A 23,609-nucleotide genomic window follows, 5' to 3' on the forward strand; every position below is an offset into this window, starting at 1 on the left:
CGCCATCCCCACCGTGAAACATGGTGCTGGCAGCAGCAGCATCATGTGGTGGGGATGCTCTTCTTGAGCAGGGACAGAGAAGCTGGTCAGAGGTGATGGGAAGATGGATGGAGCCAAAAACAGGGCAATCTTAGAAGAAAAACTATTAGAGTCTGCTAAAGACTTGAGACTGGGGCGGAGGTTCACCTTCCGGCAGGACAATGACCGTAAACATACAGGCAGAGCTACAATGGAATGGCTTAGATCAAAGCATATTTATATGTTAGAATGACCCAGTCAAAGTCCAGGCCTTAATCCAATTGAGAATCTGTGACAAGACTTGAAAATTGCTGTTCACAGACGCTCTCCATCCAATCTGACAGAGCTTGACCTATTTTGCAAAGAAGAATGGGCAAAAATGTCACTCTCTAGATGTGCAAAGCTGGTAGAGATATCCCCAAAAAGATTTGCAGCGAAAGGTGGTTCTACAAAATATTGACTCAGAAGGGCTGAATACAAATGTACACCAGACTTTTCAGATATTTGTAAAAAATTTGGAAACCATTTATCATTTTCCTTCAACTTCACAATCATGTGCAACTTTGTGTTGGTCTATTACATAAAATCCCAATAAAATACATTTACGTTTTGGGTTGTAACATGACAAAATGTGTTAAATTTCTAGGGGTACAAATACTTTTTCAAGGAACTGTATGCTCTATCCCAATGTGGCTATAAAATAGCCTATATAACTGTAAATACAACGTAAAGCACTTCTTCATGGACAGTGACACCTGCTGGTTATTAAAGGAAGTTCATCCTGAGAGAAATGTAAAGGCTGCCATTACTGATCCATTTCTGAAAATGTCCCAAATGTATCCCCAATCTTCAATCCTGTCTGTAAAAAGTAGGCAGCTCAGGAATGTTAGACATAAGGTCAGAAAACCTGATCTTCATACTTGTTCCAACTCACTGACACAGAAAATACTGAAGCCATTAGGTCAGAAGGACAGCCAAAGGCAATGGCAGTCTACATATGTCTGTCATACAGGTCTCCACTAAACTATACTTTTCCAATAAAACCATTTTGATTCTTTCATGTCAGTGCTTTATTAATCAAAAGTTTTATTTAAAAAACACTGCCAATACTGCTTCACACAGCAGGCTAGCTAAGAACTGATGGGATAGTTTTTCCACTACCATGGTTTTAAAAAGAGTTGAGATGTTAATTGATGCCAGGTAGCATAGTGATTAGGAGCTGTCCTTTACAGGAGAATGGGGTTTCATCATAAGCGTGGCTGCAAAGTACATACTGTAATTCATGCGTGTGCAATAAAGATCTATTTTACAAATAGGGTTCATTTTCCTTTAAAGGGTAACTCCACTTTCATGGGGAAAAAAAAAATAGCATATACAGTTGCGACTCAAGTCATTGAATGTTATTAAAAATTAACTTTCCTTTTCAATCTGCAGCGCTGTAAATTTCTGTAAAATGCAATGCAATATGGCTACCTGGAGGTGTTCTGTACACAGAATGTGTATAGAACGCCTGCCAGAAACATAATTTCCTGCTTGTGTAATTGGCTCACCGGTTTTCCCAGAAGCCTACATTAAGATGCAAGTCAGATTTTTGGCATCCCCTGCAACAAAAACATAATTTTTGGTAAGATACTCCCTACAGGAAATCACGTCTAAAGGGATGCAGACCCTGACACTGCAGCAGGTGGTTGATGATTATGAAACTACTCCCATTAGACTCACTTGGCACAGAGGAACAAACAGTGATTTCTTTAGAATAGCAAAATGTAGGAATCTGCAACAAAGTTTGTTAAATGTACATAGATCACCCAGCGGGAAATGTTTTTTTCTCAACAAAAAAGTGGAATTACTCTTTAATATAAATCCTGAAAGCCTCACCTGCACTTAAGTGGGCCTTGGATTAAATGAAAATATATATAACATCCCATTTCAAATTCATATAGATTACATGGTAAAAGTTTCCAGTGCCGTTGTCTGGTCAGGAATAAGGTTTGCACTGTGTATCATGGAGCTGCCATAGTTGCACGTCCTCACAGAGAGAGAGAGAGAGAGAGATGGATTTTGTAAAACTGCTTTACTCAACCATAAAAGTCATAAGACTTCAGACAAACAATGCTCTGTGCTTCATCAACCAGGGTCTCAGATTGACTCTTCACACCATAAATATAACACAGGCAATTTTTTCATGTGCTTTGTACAACTGGGCATGTAAAGTATGTAGAAAGGTATCCTTTACTATAAAATCATAAAAATGCCTTTGTATACTGAGTGAATAACAAAAAAGGCATTTATTTCCTATAACATCAGCAATCTACAGTAAAAAACAAAAAACAAAAAAAAAAACTTACACTTATTGTCAGGTTCCAGTTCCTGAAGCTCCTTGCAGGATTGTAACTCTCGCTGCAGGACATTGCTCTTCCCCTCAGAGAGCTCCAAGCTAGAGAAAAATGGCAACACTATTAAGATGGAACCATCAAAGGCTTTCTCAATAGAAAAAGAAATGGCTAATTATTATGTCATTAAAGCATATGGTAAACTCTAACAATACATTAATCTTATTTGCTCACTTTAGTTCGGTTAAATATACCATTGAGTGCATTTTGTTGTTTAACAAATACAAATATAAATGTAGCTGTTCATCCAGCTGGAAATCTTGTAAGCTGAAACTTTTGAACTCTCTTCCTATGTATTGTTGCCTACTTTCTCTGTGAGCCTCCACATTATGGAGAAGAGTGGGAGGTTTTATGTAGTCTTAACACACACCCTGTCCTAGACTGACAATTCTATGATTGTCACACTAGGACAAGAATAGTGCTGCTGGCAGTATTACCAGATGAAAATAAAATAAAAAGTAAAAGTTCAACTTCACCAGGAAACTGAATGTGGAACTTTTGCAGAGCATTTCTATTTGTGCAGAGAATCACCATCACAGTGAGTGTTATAGTTTATAAATCAATAGCAGAGGATAGTTACAGCTTAGTATAAATTTCTGGGGACTGTTGCTTTTTTGTCACCAAAGTAAGCCTGCAATCAGGGGTGTAACTACAGGGGTCGCAATTGCAACCCAGCCCCATGCTCCAGGGGGTCTGTGCGGCTCCCCTGTACACCTGGATATGAGGGGTGGCATATAGAGGAACCAATCCTCTCCATTTTCCTCCTGTAACTGCTGAATGCCTGCGGGAGGGAGAGGAGGAGAAGCGGGCATTTAGTGGCTGCAGGAGGAAAATGGAATGCATCAGTTCCTCTATATGTCGCTGCTGCCATCCCTCCTATCCAGGTCCTGCTGTCCCAGGGCCTGTTGTACTCTCCTGGCCCCCCTCTTCTCCCACAGCTCTGCCGACTTCCCCCCTTCCCTCTCCGGTCAGCTGCTGTAGGAGATGCTTTTAGGATGGGAGAGTGGTGAAAGGGCTGGCAAATACAGTCAGGACCTTTTATCTGCTCCTTTTAAATGGGATAATGAGGGAATAACACACACCTGGCCATGGAGCAGCTGAGCAGCCAATTGTCCCATTACTTTTGGTCCCTTAAAAAGTGGGAGCACATATACAAACTGTTGTAATTCCTACACTATTCACCTGATTTGGATGTAAATACCCTCAAATTAAAGCTGAAAGTCAGCAGTTAAAGCACATCTTGTTCGTTTCATTTCAAATTGGGGTGGTGTATAGTGCCAAAAAGATTAGAATTGTGTCCATGTCCCAATATTTATGGACCTGGCTGTATGTAATTTACCAGCTCCTTCCTTTTCTGGGTGGACAGAGTCAGTGATTGGTACCGATCACTGACTGTTCATTCATAACTGAAACATAGTCAACCTTGTTTACTATGCTTCTGTTTGTGAATGAAGGGGAAGCTCTGTACTGAAATATTCCTGTCCATTCATTCTGTGCAGCTGAGGCTGCAGAGATGGAGATTGTGGGCTGTGTTCTCAACCTCCTTTCACTGTCTCAAAGCTGGAACATCAGAGGTCTGTTTAGACCTCTGAAATCTCACCAAAGCCCCCAATGAGGCTCCTAAAAAAATAAAATGGTTATAAAACAAAATAAAAACTACTGACACCAGTGGCAGAACTACCAGAGTTGCAAAGGTCACATTTGCGACCAAGTCCTTGTGTTCCACCACCGTGGGGCACCGTGGGGAGGGGGGGGGGCAAGATGGCAGGAACGGGCCGCTGCAGAACACGTGAAAGGGTCCCGTTGCGGGACAGTAATAAAGGGCCCCATAATGGAAGTAAAGGGCTCTGTGATCAGTGGGAAGGACCCTGGGCCCGGAGTTAAGGGCCCTGACCAAGGGGCCCTTCATGGTTTCTTCCACTGGGGCCTTGAAGGTTCTAGTTAGGTCTCTGCCTACTGTTCTCACTTCTTTTCTCAGACCTTTTCTTTTTTTCCCAGAACTTCCATGTTACTAAAAAATCTGAATTGGATCCTATCTTATATATGCTCCACTAGAGAGTGTGTGTGGGGTAAACTATACTTTTGGAGTAGTATTAGAATATAAGAAATGCACAAAAAAGGAAAAGGACACTACACCAGAAACAAAAAAATTACCTGAAAATTTTATCTTCTGTTACAGAATCTCTAAACCATGTAACCCGTTTTCCTATATTAAAGCAAAAACATCAGTTTCCAATACGGAGGATGAATACATTTACAGATGCACTGCACTGATTACAAGGTCTGCTGGTCACCTGGATATGAGGAACACTCCTTCTTAGCTTCACCATCTTTCCAGATTACCTTGATCTTATGCTGACAATGGGCACTTAAACGGTCTTTGGGAACATCACAGACCTATAAAGAAAATGCAGATATCATGTCAGACGGCAAAACATATTTACACTGGTCCAGTCAACCAAGTCTACAGTATCCAGTTTTGCCTTAGTTGGCTATTTAAGACAGAATAAAAGATTTGTGACTTGACCAGGTCTAAGGAAGCTCTGTTCGCGTTTGCGGCAGTACTGAGGCAAGGTGCTCAGTTCATAGAAATTAATGGAGAAACGCAAACAAAAAGGATGCAGGTGGCTTGATTACTAATCAAAATACTGCAATGTGTTATTCGGGCCAGGCAGTGCAGGGGGGGGGGGTAACCTTTGCATTAGAAGTATTGTAGAAGTATTGCTGTCTGTTTACCGTTTTGAAAAGCCTTTCCTGCTGTTTTACATAGAATTTCCAAACTATGTAAATCATACTTTAAATTCTAAAGGTTATCATGTTATTTCATTTTACTGTTTAATGTATGAAAGTAAACACTGCACTATCAAAAAATGCAAAAAAAAAAGAAAAAGCAGCTACATACAGTACAGTGTTACAACAACAATAAATCCATAGTAGAAAAAATGTAGCGCATGTAAATCAAGTGTGAACGAAGCACAAACAGTACTCCTAAATTGCACCTCAATCAGCGAAATATAAGTGACTCATAAACCAAATAATATGTGATATGTGTATAGAGTCCATAAGGTAAAATGAATAAAGGGTTATAGTGTCCCACTGGATAAAGATGGATGAAATAGAAAGAAGCTGATGTTCCAACATGGGCAGAAGATAAAATCAGCAGGGAGGGCACATCAACCAGAAAAGAATCCAAACTGACATAACTCCTGCAGACATCGAGATGTGTCCTCCTTCTGTGCAATGAATGTTTTACGTGAGATGTCTTGGCTCCTCTGATCTGTGTCTTGGTTATCCACTGTGAGGACCTACCCGGTGGCCCCCGGAGATCCATGCAGAGTCCAGCCTGGACGGTTCGAGTGTCGGGACATCCTTTCCAATGCCCTGAGTGGCACCCTGCTCATGTGATTCCCTGTCGCTGACAAGGGAATCTACAAGATCTGGTAAGGGTTTTCTACACACCACCTTTACCATGATTCTCTTTTGGTTGATGTGCCCTCCCTGCTGATTTAATCTTCTGCCCACGTTGGAACATCAGCTTCTTTCTACTTCATCCATTTTTATCCAGTGGGACACTATAACCCTTTATTCATTTTACCTTATGGACTCTATACACATATCACATGTTATTTGGTTTATGAGTCACTTATATTTCGCTGATTGAGGCACAATTTAGGAGTACTGTTTGTGCTTCGTTCACACTTGATTTACATGCACTACATTTTTTCTACTATGGATTTACTGTTTAATGTGTGCAGAGGCAGTCAGAATAAATCTTGTCCATGTTATTGTGACATACTAGACCCCTTTTAGCTCACCAAGCTTGATTTGGGTGAGAAAGCCAAGAGTTTTATGCAGTTTCTCCTAGTATTCAGAATGCTACAACTGCTTCAAACAAATCATTATCCATGGCCTTTGCACGCCATGTTGGACTGCAGAGCTGATGGCAGGCAACCATCTTAGAATACCGATTAAAGCTACTTGTGTAAGTCCCCGGGAGCAGCTGGACTACCGGCGGAGGTATACAAAAAATATGCTGACACTATGCTACCACAACTAAAGCAGACTTTAATTGAGTCCCTAGAACTAGGCCAATTGCCCCCATCCATGTCGGAGGCCACTATAATTTTAATACTTAAGCCAGGCAAGGATCCCCTCCTCCTGGACTCATATAGGCCCATCTCCCTGCTAATGACAGACGTGAAACTTCTGGCCAGAGTGCTGGCCACTCGTCTAGCGTCTGTTATTCAAAAACTCATTCGCAGTGATCAATCGGGGTTCATTCCCTCCAGATCTACGGCACTAAACATAAGATGTTTATTTCTCAATCTACAGATCCCAGTGGACAACCCAGGTAATAGGGCAGTGCTATTCCTTGAGGCTGCCAAGGCTTTTGACAGCGTCGAGTGGCCATATTTATGGGAAGTCCTGGAGAAGTTCGGTCTGGGGAAAAACTTCATTAGATGGGTTCAGTTACTCTACACAAACCCTACCACCAGACTGCGAATTAATGGTGATCTCTCTGACCCTTTCCTTATTTTCAGAGGTACGAGGCAGGGGTGCCCATTGTCGCCCCTGCTGTTCGCTTTGGAACCGTTGGCGGAGAGGGTGAGAGCATCACCATTGATATGCGGATTCGTGAGGGGCCCTGTAGTCGATAAAATATCACTATATGCGGACGACACTATTATACTTGGGAGATACCTCCACCTCACTACAGAACGGGATGTCTCTAATCACCTTTTCTGGCTTCTCCATAAACTGGAGCAAATCAGCCCTCCTACCCTTGGATGAGCTCCCAGCATTACTGCCAGAGTGCGCCCAACCTCTTCAGGTTGTCTCCACCTTTAAATACCTGGGAGTACAGGTTACTCCGGATGCCTCCAAATACCTAACCCTGAAATTGCTCCCTATTATCGCTAAGTTACAAATCAAATGCAGCGCATGGTGTAAGCTACCCATTTCTATCACCGGTAAAGCCAATCTCATAAAGATGGTGTGGGCGCCTCAGCTATTATACATATTGCATATCTCCCCGCAATGGATCCCACTTAGATGGTTCACACGCATCGACACTATATTTAGAAGCCTCCTATGGATAAAAAAAGATAGCTAGAATTAAACTATCCACACTACAGTATAGCAAGGACCAGGGTGGGTTGGTAGTACCCAACATGAGACTCTATTTTCTGGCCTCACAGCTTCAGCATCTAGGGGGTTGGGAAGGAGTTAATATGGCAGACCCTATCCGTAATATCCTATTCCATGGCTCACTAGGCCTTCCCGCCGCTTCACATCTGGAGGCAGATCTCCCCCAGCACCCTAAATCGAAGCCTACCATAAACTTACTGTCCAAAATATGGGGCCTCATTAAACATAGCTTGGGTATGGAGGGCTTCACGATCCACACTCCACTGTGGCATAATCCTTGTTACACAGAATTGCTGAAATTAGAGGGATTCTAGTCTTGAGGAGGCTAAAGGCCTTAGGTATATATCGCAACTTTATACACAGACCATTTTTAAATCCTTCAGATCTACAGGAGGAGTTCGGCTACCAAAACATAACTTCTACAGGTACCTCCAACTTCGGTATGCTATGCAATCGCAGACACAATTGTCTAAGATGGTACACATAGAACATCCGGTAATAACCCACATACTTAACAAACAGCATAAAAAAGGTATGATCTCACAAATATACAGCACACTCTCATCTAGAACACAGGACGCAGCCAAACTGCCGTGTAGACACCGGTGGGAGCAGGACATGGGGGAGATTGGGGGCGAGGACTGGGATCTATGTTTACAGTCTCTGCTGATCGTCTCGGTATCGCCATCGTATAGGCTCTCCCAATTATTCATTTTGCATAGAACCTACCGTACCTCGGTGCTGCTTTACAGTTTGGGCAGGAGGGAGTCCTCTCTGTGCCCCAAATGTGGGGGGGCTAATGGGGATCTAATATACCGGATGTGACGCTGCCCCAAACTATTCAGACATTGGAGGACGGTAACAAATACCATATCATCGGTCTATCAATCCACTGTTCCACTAAACCCTGTCACTTGCTTGCTGGGCGCGGTGGATGAGGAAATTTTTACCCCCCCAACTAATGTAGCTGTTTCAAGATTGTTGTATATTGCCCACAAGCAGATAGCTCGTTTATGGCTATCACAGCTTAGCCCAACAACGAAACAGCAGATTGAACAGGTCAATAATACACTAATTAAAGAAAAGCTGACGTACCAACACAGAAATGGGGTCAATAAGTTCTATAAAATCTGGCAGCCTTGGCTGGACTCCCCGGGCCTGGCACCCTCCCAGCTAGTTCTCAATAGACTGCTCCAAATGTAACCCTCTAGATCCGTAAAACATTCATTAACTATCTGCACCATATCAAGATAGCATAAAGTCTTGAGCCTGATCAAGGAATCAGGGATCAGTTTAAAATCCCCCTTTTTTCCTGGCCTGCCAGCGATATAAACTGCTATGTCCCAACAAGGTCTTGGTTGTGATAAGAAGCTTCGGTTAGTTTCACCTTCCTATTGGAAGGTAGTTAGTTCAACTTCAGTTTCCTCTTGTTTATGAATATCAGTGTGTCACTTACATAGTTATCAACTTACTAGTAAAATGCACAGTGCTAAAAGCAAAGACAGAGCACACCTGTTATAAATATTATATCCACGTTTTTTGCTCTAGGCCACCATCTGTATACTATGCTGTTATTAACGTACACCCTGAAGATATATTAATGTATTTGTTTATATTTTACATTTGATCTTGTGACACAATAAAAACCTTCCTGATTTAAAAAAAAAAAAGCTACTTGTGTAACTATTTTTTAGAATCAGCTTCTTGAGATGCCCCCCTATGAGTGAAGTGAGGCCAGAACATGTAAAAAACATAAATTCTAGAAACTTGAGATCAGGACTATGAGAAAGATCAATAAACACAAGAGAAACACAGTTAATAATCAGCACACAATGTAAATTAATATTTTGTTACCCAGACTAAACTTGGCTTTTCTTTGCCTTCAGGAGTTTTCCAGGTGACCATGACCGGTCTCTCATCAATAAACAGTATTAAATCACTCCCCACCTAGGACATTTGGAACAAGAATATAGGTGATTTGAGGACATACACGACAACAAATATGGACTGAAATGTTAGTCTTCTTTAAGGACTGGCTGGTTCACACCACATGCAATCCAGCATGTTTTTTTTCTGCATCAAAAACGCATGGACAGTAGGTTACATAGATTTCAATGGCAAATTTCACACCACTGCAGTGTGTTCCAGTACAGTCAACAACAGTAGAACATGCTACATTTTTTGTGCAAGACACTGTACTGGAAAGTGGCAAAATGCATCAAAAATGCACTGGAATGCATCTAAAACGCAACAAAAATGCACTGGAATGTGTTACAGCAAAAAAAAAAAAAAAACCCCACAGGAACACATCAAAAGTGCATCAAAAACGCACTCTTGCAGAACTGCATCCGGACTACGTTTCTGTGGTGTGAACTAGCCCTAGCCCTAAAGGCATTGCACTTTTGATATACTGTATTTATTGGCGCATAACACTCACTTTTTTACCATGAAAATCGGGTGCAAATAGCGTGTGCGTGTTATACGCCAATACTTCAATTTTAGCTGCCTCGGAGGGGACAGGGAAGGGACGGGACGAGCGCCGTCAGATTACGTCCAGTGAGAATCTCCTGTTTACTTGGCTGCCTCTGTAAAAAGAAGGCCCATCTCCTGGGCTGCCATTGGACCACTGTTCTGTCTATCATAGGAGATTCTCACTGTATGTAATCTGTCGGCGCTCATCCCGCCCCCCTCCCTGTCCCCTCTAGGCTGCAGATGGGCATCGATCAGGCTGCATTGATGGCAATGGTGAGGCTGCTACATTGATGGCAATGGTAAGGCTGCTGCATTGATGGCAATGGTGAGGCTGCTGCAATGACGGCAATGGTGAGGCTGCATTGATGGCAATGGTGAGGCTGCTTTGATGTAGACTGATGAGGCTGCATTGATGGCACTTGTGAGGCTGCAGATGGGCACTGACCCTTATTTTGCTTCAAAGTCCCTTATTTAAAATTTAAGTTTTTTTCCTGAAACTTCCCTCTTAAAAGGAATGTGCGTGTTATACGCCGATAAATACGGTAATTGGTTCACACATTTAAAACATTATAAAAACAGGGGCATATCTGGAGGTAATGAGGAACTCACTCCAAAACCATTTCCAGCTATTCAACACCCACAGTGAAAACAATCCACTACAACAACAGTGCCATTCCGCTATAGCATTCCAATTCATTACTTTAATAGCAATGTGGAGTACAGAAACATTTATTTTAGCAGTAAAGTTTGTGCAAAATACTATTGCTGCACGGATGAATCATTATGTAGCCAGACTCCACATGACCCACCCCGAAGGAAGCCACATGATGTGCTAGGAATTTAAAAAAAAAATCCTCTTCCTCACGGTGAATAAATGGGCAGCAACAATGACCACAAAAGGAAGCACCTCAAATATTGCATTGTGCTTAAAAACCTACTCTTCCTAATGGTTTATACTGCTTATACTTCTTCCAAAGTAGGCATTTTTAGGTTTCTAAGTGTCATTATAATTGAATGTAAGTAGAGATATTGTGGTCAGTAAGATTTACAGGAAAACATGTCTGGGACAAGGATTCAGGGACCATTTGGTCCATTTGCAGTACATCCCTTGAGAGCACTTGTCAACTGATTATTTAGAAATCGTGGAAAATGATTAGATTGAGGGCCAGTTCTCACCATAGAAACGCTGTCCAGATGCGTTCCAGATGTTTTTCTGCATGTGTGTTTTTGATGCATTCCAGTACGTTTTCGGTGAATTTTTGATGCAGTCCAGTGCCCCCCCCCCCCACTATTTTCTTAACCTTAAAGACACGTATGTTCCAGTGCATTTTTGGTGCATTTTACAGCGTTCCAGTACAGTCCAGTGCAGGAAAAATACAGCATGTTCTATTTTTTCTGGACCTGGAACGCACTGGAACTACAAGCACTGGTGTGAACTATGCCATGGAATATAACCTACTTTCCATGCGTTTGTGATGCAGAAAAAAACGCACTGGACTGCATATGGTGTGAACTAGCCCTAAAGCAGAACTTTACTGTAGATAAAGATCCCCAGAAAGTTTACAAAACATAATGCCCACTTGGTGTTTCATTACATTTTAGTAGTCACTCTACTAAGGTTTAGAGAACACCCAAGCTCCTCAAGCAATATAAACCACTACTTCAACCCCTCCTGTGATTTAGCAGTTCTGGGTAGGGGGCGAGCCCGTGTGCACCTATTCTGCTGTAATTAGTCACAGCAGAAGCTGATCAGCGGATAACGGATGCACAAACCAATCATTGCTGTATCACAAAAAATAGCCTGGTCATGAAGGGGGGTATATATATATATATATATATATATATATATATATAATTTTTTTTTTTTTTTTTTTTTTTTAATGCATCCATTTTGCAAAAAAATGGACAATCAACTGATTGCTGCTGCATTGTTTTGCAGGGTCAAATGCAAAAAATCTCCTGCCAAGCACTTCAACTTTTTTATTTTTAATAAATCTGCAAAGATTTCAAACAAACTTCTTTCACGTTGTCATTATGGGGTATCGTTTGTAGAATTTTGAACAAAATAATGAATTTAATTTGGGAATAAGGCTGTAACATATCAAAATGTGAAAAAAGTGAAGCGCTGTGCATACTTTCCGGATGCACTGTAGGTCTATTCTTGAGAAATAAAATGGTCAATCAGAAGCATTAACTTACAAGGACTGGATGAGAAAAAGTGGCAGTTACAAAAGGAACTTCCAGATCAGCTAAGATACATCGAATGGAAAGTGGAGGATCACCTGACATAAAAAACAAACAGCTATTATTCAGTGTTTACCAAAGAAATAATAATACCAAGGGAAACAGTTTACTGTAAAACAAACATAACCTGGTTTCAGATTGCTCACCTCTTCCAAGAAGCCAGCGATGATAAAACCAGGCACTCTGGTCATTTGGATCAGTAAAGAAGGCATTTTGTACAAGCTCCAGTTCTGTCAACAAAAGGCAACTTATTAATATGGTGTGTGAATTTGGTAGGGATATTAGATTGTGAGCTCCATAGGAATAAAATCTGAATACTTCATATGCACTACATAGTGTACAATCATAACATTATATAAATAGGTGGGGGGGGGGGGGAAAACCCATAGACCTACAGATGTCACTTAATATGAAAGTCAGATAACCTTAATAATACATTAATTGGATTTGTTGCTTAGGCTACACACCTGCAAAGTTCACAATACTGGTACTGATACCAGTAAATCCTTGAAGCCTGTGCATTTCACTGTTAACTGTGCATTAAAGTGGTTGTAAAGCTAAGACATGAAATATGAACAAAGTATCCCTCTATAGTATGCATTTGTCGCAATTAAGAGCAATAAGTGTCACTTTTGTCTGCTGCTTTGTTACTCTGCTATCAGCATGAATCACTTCTGACAAGTTTTCCTGACACCAAGAGAAAAAAGGTGACGGAGGGATCTCCAGCTGATTGACAGCCTCGGTTCTGTTCCATTGTTCAGGGGGTGTGTCCCTTCCCTCCAATCACCTCTCAGATCTCTCCTCACTGAGCTCTGTGTAGTGTAACTTCAGCTCCCTGTCCCCTTTTTTCTAAATGCTCAGTCAAGCTTTATAATAATTCAGCACTTCAAAACAGATGTAGAGAAGACAAGACTGCAGGTAAACAGGTACAACTAGGATGATTTGTTTCATCTCTGTGAATCACCTGAGGTCAGTCACTTCACTGGCTATATATATATATATATATATATATATATATATATATATATATATATATATATATATATATATATATATATATATATATATATATATATATATATATATGGGTTTACAACCACTTTAACTATGAAAACTGGTAGTAAGGGTTCAGAATATATGCCAAAGGGTTGCAAAGTGGAATGTATCACTCACAACTTGGTGACTTCTGCCATACGATTCAGCTCAAAAGCTTTTGGTTATATCTGTTTAATAAGTGCAAAAACTCCCTGTTGATCATGTGAGAATTCCAGTGTCATTCTGCATCCCATGTGCTCTGCAATGTTAACCTAAAGAAAGCAGTTAGGACGTGTAAGGACTACTGCACACCTCCCACATGTTATGGAGATGAGGAGACAAGGAGGATTTCTGTAGTCCAAACACACTTCTCTTCCTAGGAGGACAAACACTGCACCTCCATAGATACAGTACAGTGAGTAAATGTAGTTATTCTACTAGCAGGATCAAAAGAAAAAAAAAAACAGAAAAAGAAAACGACTGCAGCCCCCCCCCCCCCCCCCCATGTCTAAGGACTGGAAAACTGCAATGTATTACATATTTGTTCCTTAGTTTAGCTACATTTTAAGAACTTAACGACTGCCCACTCGCACTGCACTGGGGCTGGGCAGCCGCTGTAGGCATAGCAACGTACTGGTACGTTGCTGCTTACTTAGGGGTTTAGAGCATATGCAAGCACCCCCCGGTCGGCTTCCGCTGTGATTGTACACAGCGGGAGTCTGTCAGCAAGTCCCAGGCAAAGATTCACGGCCGAGACCTGCTGATCGGCTGTGTACACTTACAGCCAAGAGCTCTGTGTTGACATTCAACACAGAGCTTTGTACAGGGAGAGTGATCTGTCAGTTTTTCATCCCTGCAAAGCAGGGATAAGATCCTGAGAAACCAAGGGATCATTAGTAAAAAGCAGCACACTTTACACATAGTTAGGCATGTAATTAACCCCTTTTCAGCCAGTGTCATTAACACAGTGATAGTATAAATTTTTAGCACTGATCACTGTATTATGTCAGTGGCAGTTAGTCAGTTCCCCTCAGTTAGTGTCAGATTGTTTGCCGCAATATCGCAATCACTGTCAGTAGTATAAAAAAAAAAAAAAAAAAAATCCAGTATATACAGTATACCATAGTTTGTAGGTGCTATAACTTTCACACAAAACAAATCAATATACACTTATTAGGATTTTATTTTTATTTAAATTTAATCAAAAACGTGTAGCAGAATGCATTTTGGCAAAAATTTATGAAGGAATATTATTTTATGAGATTTCTTTTTTTTATTGGATAGGTTTTATAGCAGAAAGTAAAAATATTGTTTTTTTTTTCAAAATTTTTGGTCTTAATAATAAAATAACCCAGTAGTGATCAAATACCATCAAGAGAAAGCTCTTTTTGTGTGAAAAAAAGATACACATTTAGTTTGGGTACAATCACCAGTTAAAGTAGCACAGGGCCAAACAGCAAAAAATGGCCTGGTCATGAAGGGGGGAAAATCTTCCATAGATGCAGTGGTTAATTTATTTCTGAAGATTCTCTGTATCCAAAATAAAAATAAGCTTAATACCTGGTTTCATTGGGCGTTTGTAATTTCATTCTTTACATGCAGTGGAACAGGTGAAATGTTCCTCTTCTACTCAGCATCAATTAACCACCTCAATACAGGGCACTTTCACCCCCTTCCTGCCCAGGCCATTTTTCAGCGCTGTCGCACTTTGAATGACAATTGCGTGGTCATGCTACACTGTACTCAAATAATTTTCATTTTTTTTCTTCACACAAATAGAGCTTTCTTCTTTGGTGGTATTTAATCAGTGCTGGGATTTTTATTTAAAAAAAAAAAAGGAGACCGAAAATGTTGAAAATAATTGTTTTTCTTAGTTGATGTCAGTAAGTTTTGTAAATAGGTAATTTTTCTCCTTCACTGATGGGCACTGTGAAAAATACATTTTGTGCAGTGCTCAAACATTCATGCAACACACATATATATATATATATATATATATATATATATATATATATATATATATATATATATATATATATATATATATATATACACACAAACTAATGTATAATGTGAAATGTCCACAAAAATAAAACAGTGAAAAATTATGTGAAATTCACACCCAAACTAAAGTCCGTGTTCCATCAGATAAAGATTTTTAAACCGTGAATACAACAATCCATGGATAACCAGCGAGAAAAACAATATAACCAGAAAGGGGATTCCACATGCCATCAGTGTTGGGAGTAAAGACACAGATAATGAAACCACCACCGGTTAGAGAGGAGGCTTACTGGAGTAAGAAGACTCAAATGGGCATAAGCTCAATCAACAAGGCATGTGGTGTAAACACCGATATATGGAACCTCCACATCTGGGCTCCAGATCAGGAAGGAAGATGGTCCAATTGGTCAGAAGATATCACAGAGAAGCAGTCCTCAAAAGCGCGCGGCAGTGGTTGTTCTGGGGTGCCATCATATGACGTCCTCCCAGAATGAGAGCAGCACCGTCCCTCCGTCGGTGGGCAGATGGCAAGTGGTTAAAGTGGTTGTAAAGGCACAAGGTTTTTTACCTTCCATTTTACCTTCATGCATTCTATGCACTAAAGTAAAAAACCTTTTGTGTGCAGCAGCTCCCCCAAATACTTACCTGAGGCACCTCTTGATCCAGCGATGTCCACGAGAGCCTTGCCTCTCTGGGGACTCGCATACCTGATTGGCTTTTGGCAGCAGCGGGAGCCATTGGCTCTCGCTGCTGTCAATCACAGACAGTAAGCCAATAGGGAGACAGGGGGGATGGGGCCGAGCTGCGGCTCCGTGTGTGAAGGGACACACAGAGCTGCGACTCAGGAGCGTGCCTGGATGGGTGTCCCCACAGCAAGCTGCTTGCTGTGGGGCACCCGGCAAGAGAGCGCCGGGCTGGGACCCGAGAAGAGGAGGATTCGCACTGCTCTGTGCAAAACCACTGCACAGAGCAGGTAGGTATAACACGTTTGTTATTTAAAAAAGGCTTTAATATCACTTTAAATTGATCAATGTGAGTCTCTACTACATTTCTAGTCTTCCTCTAATAATTTTGTCTCACCAGAAAGCAAGGTCTCTTCTGACAGTCTGCCATGTCGTTCTGGGTCAGGGTGGATCCGTGGGAGCAGTTTGCTGCGGTAATGCCAGGAGGAGTAGTTGGAAAAATTTTTGGTGATAAGACTACTGGTTAAATCAAGTTCATCAGCATCAGGGACCTGTGATGAGTGAGTTACAATTCTTCTGTAATCCCAGCAATGAACTGTGAAAAGGTTATAAAAAAATAGGTAATGGGAGTTTAAGTTATTAAACCTTTTTTCGACATTTCTTGAGAAATTCTTTATATACCAAGTGTTACTTACAGTTCCTTTCATCGATCTCCAGAAAACGATTACAGAGTTGCAGTTCCCTTGACCAATCTGGCTCTGGCATATGTTGCATTACCCAACAACGATGGTACCACGTCCCATAAGACTTGGGGTTTACACGTAAACAGCTCTCTAGGAAGGACAGCTCTCCCACATAAAGAGTGCGTATCTCCTCTTCTGACCTGATAGGTAGAAATGGAAAAACATCTAGAAACACACCTGTCTTCTGCTATGACCCTGTTTATGTCCATTGCTTCTATTGCCTTAAAATAGACATTATGATGATCCTGTGCTTTGTCATTTTCAGGGCTTATAGTACCAGTTTGCTCACATGTTGCTCTATTCATCCATCAGGGCAAAACTAATTACTCAGCACTTCAGGCCATAAGGGAGTATTAAGCAGTGCTGGATGCCTGGAAGGTAAATTGACAGACTTTAGCATCATCACATTAGGGTAAGAAGGCGAAAGTCCATAGGCTTGTATAAACTACAATCCGATCAATTTAGAGCTTTCACAGGGATGTTTCCCTTTGCTCAGGCAGGTAAATGGAGGGGCAGGAAGCTCGTGGCAATTATAGGTGGTGGAGGGAATCAAAGCAGGGGGAATGTCAGCAATCCCCCTGAGGAAGACACGTGATCCCCACATCGACATGCTTTGGGGAGGGGACAGGGTGGTGTAAGCAGCAGCAGCATTGCTAGGACAAGCAGCTGCACATAAACCAAATAGACATACAGCCTCATTTGGGTTATATACAGATCTGTGTGTTACAGAGTGGTGCGCTAAAAGCACCTTTGATGTGCGAGTACCCTGATCAATATTTTAAATAAATGTGGTTTAAACAATAAAGCACCATGTAGCTTTTCTTTATATATACACAGAGGATACAATCCGCAGTCTATACATCACAGAACCCAGGGGTGGTTCAACAGCACTGTTTGACCAAACTTAACTATGCGGTCACACGCCCTGAGGTGAGGAGAATCACAAAGGGGGGGGAGCTCGAGAGTGTTGGCACTTTGGATAAGTTTGGAGCACCATCACAAGGATCCATTTCAACTGAAAATCTTTGAGAATATTGATTGATGGACTTTTCTTATTAAGCACTTTAGTGCACATATGGGATAGAACATAAATACGTTTGCAAATTGTGCAATTATATCTATTGTATCTTTTGTTAGCACATTAGCACTTTATGCATGTTTGGAATGGAATCATATTGTACTATACACTTTGTCAATTAATATTGAGCACTGGATATTTATTATTGCACAAATTCACAGGAAGTATTTGATTGCAAAGCATAGCGCAGCACATTGATTTTATTAAATGTTTGTTTTCAGCTTCTTTTTTTCTAGTTGCATTCTGATTATTAGCTAAAGGCAGCAGAAATAGTTTGGCATTTACCTTTCAGTGCCAAGTGCAAGAAAGACTTCTCGTCTCAAGTTCCATAGGGAAGCAAAGTCTGGGTTTAATGCCAATATTTGAGCTGTTAGTTCCAGTGCTTCTTTATCCAACTGCCCAGCTTCACGCTGCAGGAAACAGTGCATAAGAGTGGGCTCAGGTTATGACAAAAACAAGAGAAATATATCAGCTGTTTTAAAAACTGCCCTAGTTTTAAAATGTGCTCATGTGAATTTTAAAGTGATTGTACAGGTAAAAATTTTTTTTTTTTAATAACAAACATGTTATACTTACATGCTTTGTGCAATAGTTTTGCAGATCAGTCCAGATCCTCTGAGGTCCCCCCGCTAGTGCTCCTGGCTCCTCTCCCCTTCCGAGTGACCCCATTGCAAGCCATTTGCTTTGGGGGTGCTCGTACGGGCTTAATCCACAGCTGAGCTCTGTGTATCCATTGGCACACACAGCATGCCTCAGCCCCGCACCCCACTCTCTCCTCACAGCCTGGGATGGACAGCACAAGGAGCCAATGGCTTCCACTGCCGTTTCCATGTCCAGTGAGGAGAGAGAGAGAGAGAAAGGAGAGAGCCACTGCTCGTCGGGCACCATGTTGGATCGTAAGTATTTGGGGGGTGCCTGGACCGGTGCCCGTCTCAACCTCTCAGCGAGCCGCTGAGAGCTTGAGATGGCCGCTCCCCGCTCCTCTACAGCTCAGCGCTCCAGTGAGCGTGGAGGAGCAGAGAGGAGAGCCACTGATTGACAGTCACCAGCTCTCCTCTCGGGGGATCTGTGAGAACTGAGGCATCAGCGATATTCGATGGCTCGGTTCTCAGTGCAAAGGCGGTGGAGGACAGATGCAGCATCGGACCAATGCTGCATCCACCTAGGTAAGTATAAATGGGCCAAAAAAAATAAACCCCATACTTCTCTTTTAAAAGAGAAGTTCGGGGGTTAAAAAAAAAAAAACTCACCTAGGTGGATGCAGCATCAATCTGAGCACCACTGGTTCTGCAGTGAGAACTGTGTGCTCAAACACTGCCGATTGCTCAGTTCTCCCTCTCCACTTTGAGCAGAGAGCTGCGACTGTCTGTAAGCGGCTCTCTGCTCTCCCCTCCAGCTCTTACTGGAATGCTGGGCTGTGGAGGGGGCTGGCTCAGCCTTTCAGTGGTTTGCTGAGAGGCTGAGCCAGCTGCCAATCCAGGCTTCTGGGTGGATCCCGACCATATGGTTGGCATCTTTTCAGAGCCTGCACTAGCTCTGTGATGTCAGCCGACAAAACGAACTGTCAGCTCTCGAACTGCACTCCTGCAATCCATAGGAGAAGTATGGCCAAAAAAGCTTTGGCCATACTTTTCTGTTAATGCACAGAAAGCATTAAGGTAAAAAAACTTCTGCCTTTACAATCACTTTAAGGTATGCACATTGCTATGTTACAATAGATAAAGTACTGATGGTAAGTATAATACACATGCTGGAAAAAACACAATGGGGGTTATTTACTAAAACTGGAGAATGCAAAATATGGTGCATCTGGGCATGGTAGCCAATCAGCTTCTAACTTCAGCTTATTCAATTTAACCTTGACAAAAAAAAAAACTGGAAGCGGATTGGTTTCTTTGCAGAGCTGCACCAGATTTTGCACTCTCCAGTTTTAGTAAATCAACCCCAATATGTCTCCGAACTTCATGGTGGTACATCATGTATACCAGTGCTAGTGGTGGTTAGGTCCACCAATATATCACTTTAAAAAAACTTCAAGTGGTTTTAAAGCCAAAAGGCATTACCTGCATTAAGGTAAAATATAACTTCCACTAGCTGCTTCCCCCCTCCTCCCAAAAATACTTACCCAAGTCCTGTATCGATCCAGTGCTGTGCCCATCTGCAGCAGCGGTTGTCTTCTCTCCCTCTCCTCCACAAGCACAGAGGCAGCAGTAGAAGCCACTGGCTGCTGCTGCTGTCAATCAAATCCTGTGACGAGGGATCGGGGGCCAGGGCCGAGCTATGCTATGTGTTTCTGTAGACACGCACAGTCTGGCCAGGGAGCGTGTCCACATGTGTACCCCCATAGCAAGCGTCTTGCTATGGGGGTACACAGAGAAGAGGAGTGGAGAGCGCTGGCAGGGGACTCCATAAGAGGAGGTTCGGGGCCACTCTGTGCAATATTCTTGCACAGAGCAGGTGAGTATAACAATCTTTTGTATTTTAGTTAGAGAAAGCTGGAGACTTTATCACTTTAAGCTGCCTACACTGGAAGATTTATGTTATCACTGTTGCAACATAGTTAAAGCACAACTCGAGATGATTAAAAAAATATACCTTTTAATCAAGTTGTGAAATGTAAAAATGAAAGCAGAACTCCAGTCAATAATAAGAAGATAAAAGGGAATAGCCCATTAACCACTTCGGCCCTGGAAGATTTGGCCGCTGAACGATCGGGCCATTTTTTGCGATTCGGCACTGCGTCCCTTTAACTGACATTTGCACGGTCCTACGGCGTTGCACCCAAACAAAATTGACGTCCTTTTTTTCCCACAAAGAGCGCTTTCTTTTGGTGGTATTTGATCGCCTTTGCATTTTTTATTTTTTGCTCTATAAACAAAAAAAGAGCGACAATTTTGAAAAAAGCTAATTTTTTCTCAGTTTAGGCCGATATGTATACTTCTACATATTTTTGGTAAAAAAAAGAAAAAAAAAAAAAAAAATCGCAATAAGCGTTGATTGGTTTGGGTTTTTTTTTTTTACTAGTAATGGTGGCGATCTGTGATTTTTATCGGGACTGCGACATTACAGCGGACACATCGGACACTTTTGATACCATTTTGGGACCATTGGAATTTATACAGCGATCAGTGCTATAAAAATGCACCGATTACTGTCACTGGCAGGGAAGGGATAAACACTAAGGGGCGATCAAGGGGTTAACTGTGTTCCCTGGTAGGTGATTCTAACTGAAGGGGGAGGGGACTGACTAGAGGAAGTGACGGATCGTGGTTCCTAGCTAATAGGAACACACGATCTGTCACTCCTCTCAGAACAGAACAGGGATTTACACACACTTCCGTGTTCTGTCCCTCGTGCTCGTGGCAGACGGTCATAGCGACCGTTGGCCACGAGCATCGGCACCCCCCGCAGTGCAGCACCTGCTATCCCTATCCTGCGAGCTGACGTATAGCTACGACGGTTTGTGGGATTGTGCGGACCTGCTGTAGTAAAATTACAGCGGCTGGTCGGCAAGCGGTTAAAAGATAAAATAACAAAACCTGCCTTTGCTGCAAAATTTACCATCAGTCCACAGTACTTTGTTTTCGGCCACTACAGTAAGTGTTCTCTGTTTAATATAATTTTAGTACCAGTGTATATGAACCCTAATAATTACAAAACAGTAAAAGGTTCCTACCTTGTTCAATGCAGCCTGAGTGGCACTCACATACAGCTCTAGCTTCTTTTCCCTCTCTTTCCGTTTCGCCTCCTGCTGTTCCAGCGTAGTCTTTACTTTAACTCGCCCATGCTAGAAATAAAGGTTCAGCTGTGATTTGTTCAATAAACAAAGCTTAAAGCATTTGTTACCCCAACCTTTCATATTCCTGATATGTACCTGCTGTACCATGTACTTGTAGTATCCTGGTCTCTTTGTATTGCCTCCTTTGTGTAAAATCCCGGTGTTTCTTGCCAGTCCCTCTGCTTTCCTATTAAAAACTGACCATACTAGGCAAGAGAACACATCATGGTCAGTTCTCTAGCTGTGTCGGGAAGTCATCCTGCTCTCCACCAATGATCAGACTTGTCCTGACACGCTCCCCCCCCCCCCCTCCGCACAGCCTTTCATAGGGAAGATCAGTGTACTGTTGTTTCTCCTCCCGCAGCTCTTATGCAGCTGAGAATAGAGGGAATGTGATCACTTATAATAAAGGGAAAAAAGGAATGGACTGTATAATGTTATATCTATACACGTTTTGCCTTTCATTTCTATTTTAAACTGAATGGAATGTTTTTATTGTTTACAATCACTTTAACTGCCCATATTAAAAGAAAATGTACAGTATGTTTTTTACTGAAATATATACATTCTTACATATTTTCATATGTACCATTTGAAACCACCAGGTGGCATGTTAGGCAGAACTGGGGTAGCATGGACTGCATCAACTAAATACTGCCTCACTAAGTACAGAAGACAAAACTATTTTACTAAGAACCTAAGATAACCCATTATTTGATCCAGCCAAGCAAAGTGAGGAATATTCACACAAGAGATGTAAGTGGAGCTTTTACATACCATTTTGTTTCAGGACTCAAGAAAAATAGACCTGCAAAAGATCAAGAAATTCAACATGGCTTAGTAGAGGTAAATAAAATATGTGTGTAATCATTTACAGAAATGTAACCCTGCCATTCAGTATTTCAAATTTGGCCATCCTTAGTTTTGTGTAGTATGGGTAAACCAAACTGTAGAAAATGTAACCATTGATTAAAAAATAAATTTGGTTGAAATAAATAGAACACAGAACCATGTAATAAAAAAAAAATACGCAAATACATTTTAAGTAAGAAAAAAGTCATTTAAACCTAGCAGTGTAACCTGCTTATTACATATAGACAGTTTATCTAAGTCTACTACAGGGTAGGAAAATAGCTGGAAACTTCCACCGTCACAATAAAGAGAACTTTATACCAGTGCAAAATGGCCCTGCCAAGTTGGGGGAAAATTGAGAAATACACAAAGAGTTTATTTGACGCGATGAGGCATTACATTTTTTTAGTTTGGGTGCGGCTGGGCTTTATAACCTTTACAATTTTACTAACAGTACACATCCCATAAACCCAAGTCTACCCCTAATTGATATTTCAGTTTCCAGTAGATGTGAGTGGTTTCCCTAAGGGTATTTATACTCTCATAAAGATAGTGCCAATACCCCCACACCCTTGGGTAGCCGATGCTGAAAGGCAGATTTTATTAGGCACAAATCCCACTCAATGGCCATATGAAAGCAGTTTAGGATATGCTGACAGTGAATGAAGCTTCTGATTAGTGTAATACACGATATATATATAAAATATAACAGTTAAGGATAGAACAACTATGTTGCTTGGCAAAAAATGACTGACAGAGGTTAATTTACTAAAACTGGAGAGTGCAAAATCTGGTGCAGCTGGGCATGGTAGCCAATCAGCTTCTAACTTTAGCTTGTTCATTTAAAGTGGATGTAAACCCGAATTTTTTTTTTATATCATACTGTAGAGTATAAGATTTCCTATCATTTGAGCCCAGTCTTGCCACAAAGAGTTAATCCATCTCTGAGCAATCCTCTTTTATTGTTCAGTGAGATAAATCTTGACAAACTGAGAAAAACTTTGTCAAATCCTCCCCCTTGCTGTGAGTGACAGGTGATTTACATCTCGTGCACTAGCCTAAGACATGCATTATTTTTTAATTCCCTCCCCCACTCCTTTCTTCAGCAGCTCTGCAAGGATTGGCTGTTCCACACTTCAGCATGATTTGGCATGCTGAAGT

General features: G+C 41.5%; 1 protein-coding gene across 5 annotated transcripts in view; it reads right to left on the reverse strand.

Annotated features, from left to right (window-relative positions):
* The window catches only part of RABGGTA (Rab geranylgeranyltransferase subunit alpha), a 100,269-nt gene that overhangs the window by 65,183 nt on the left and 11,477 nt on the right, over positions 1-23,609 (reverse strand). For all 5 annotated transcript variants that reach the window (XM_073632813.1, XM_073632829.1, XM_073632823.1 and 2 more), the window contains exons 2-12: positions 22,374-22,404; positions 21,495-21,605; positions 18,104-18,228; positions 16,693-16,880; positions 16,395-16,592; positions 12,422-12,505; positions 12,231-12,313; positions 9,414-9,506; positions 4,706-4,808; positions 4,566-4,617; positions 2,367-2,455 (exon numbers count right to left, since the gene is read on the reverse strand). In XM_073632813.1, coding sequence (XP_073488914.1) covers positions 2,367-2,455; positions 4,566-4,617; positions 4,706-4,808; positions 9,414-9,506; positions 12,231-12,313; positions 12,422-12,505; positions 16,395-16,592; positions 16,693-16,880; positions 18,104-18,228; positions 21,495-21,605; positions 22,374-22,376 — 1,129 coding nt within the window. In that variant the 5' untranslated portion in view covers positions 22,377-22,404. The remainder of the gene's footprint in view (positions 1-2,366; positions 2,456-4,565; positions 4,618-4,705; positions 4,809-9,413; positions 9,507-12,230; positions 12,314-12,421; positions 12,506-16,394; positions 16,593-16,692; positions 16,881-18,103; positions 18,229-21,494; positions 21,606-22,373; positions 22,405-23,609) is intronic.

Source organism: Aquarana catesbeiana, linkage group LG01 (genome assembly GCF_042186555.1).
Source record: "Aquarana catesbeiana isolate 2022-GZ linkage group LG01, ASM4218655v1, whole genome shotgun sequence".
Classification (NCBI taxonomy): Eukaryota; Metazoa; Chordata; class Amphibia; order Anura; family Ranidae; genus Aquarana; species Aquarana catesbeiana.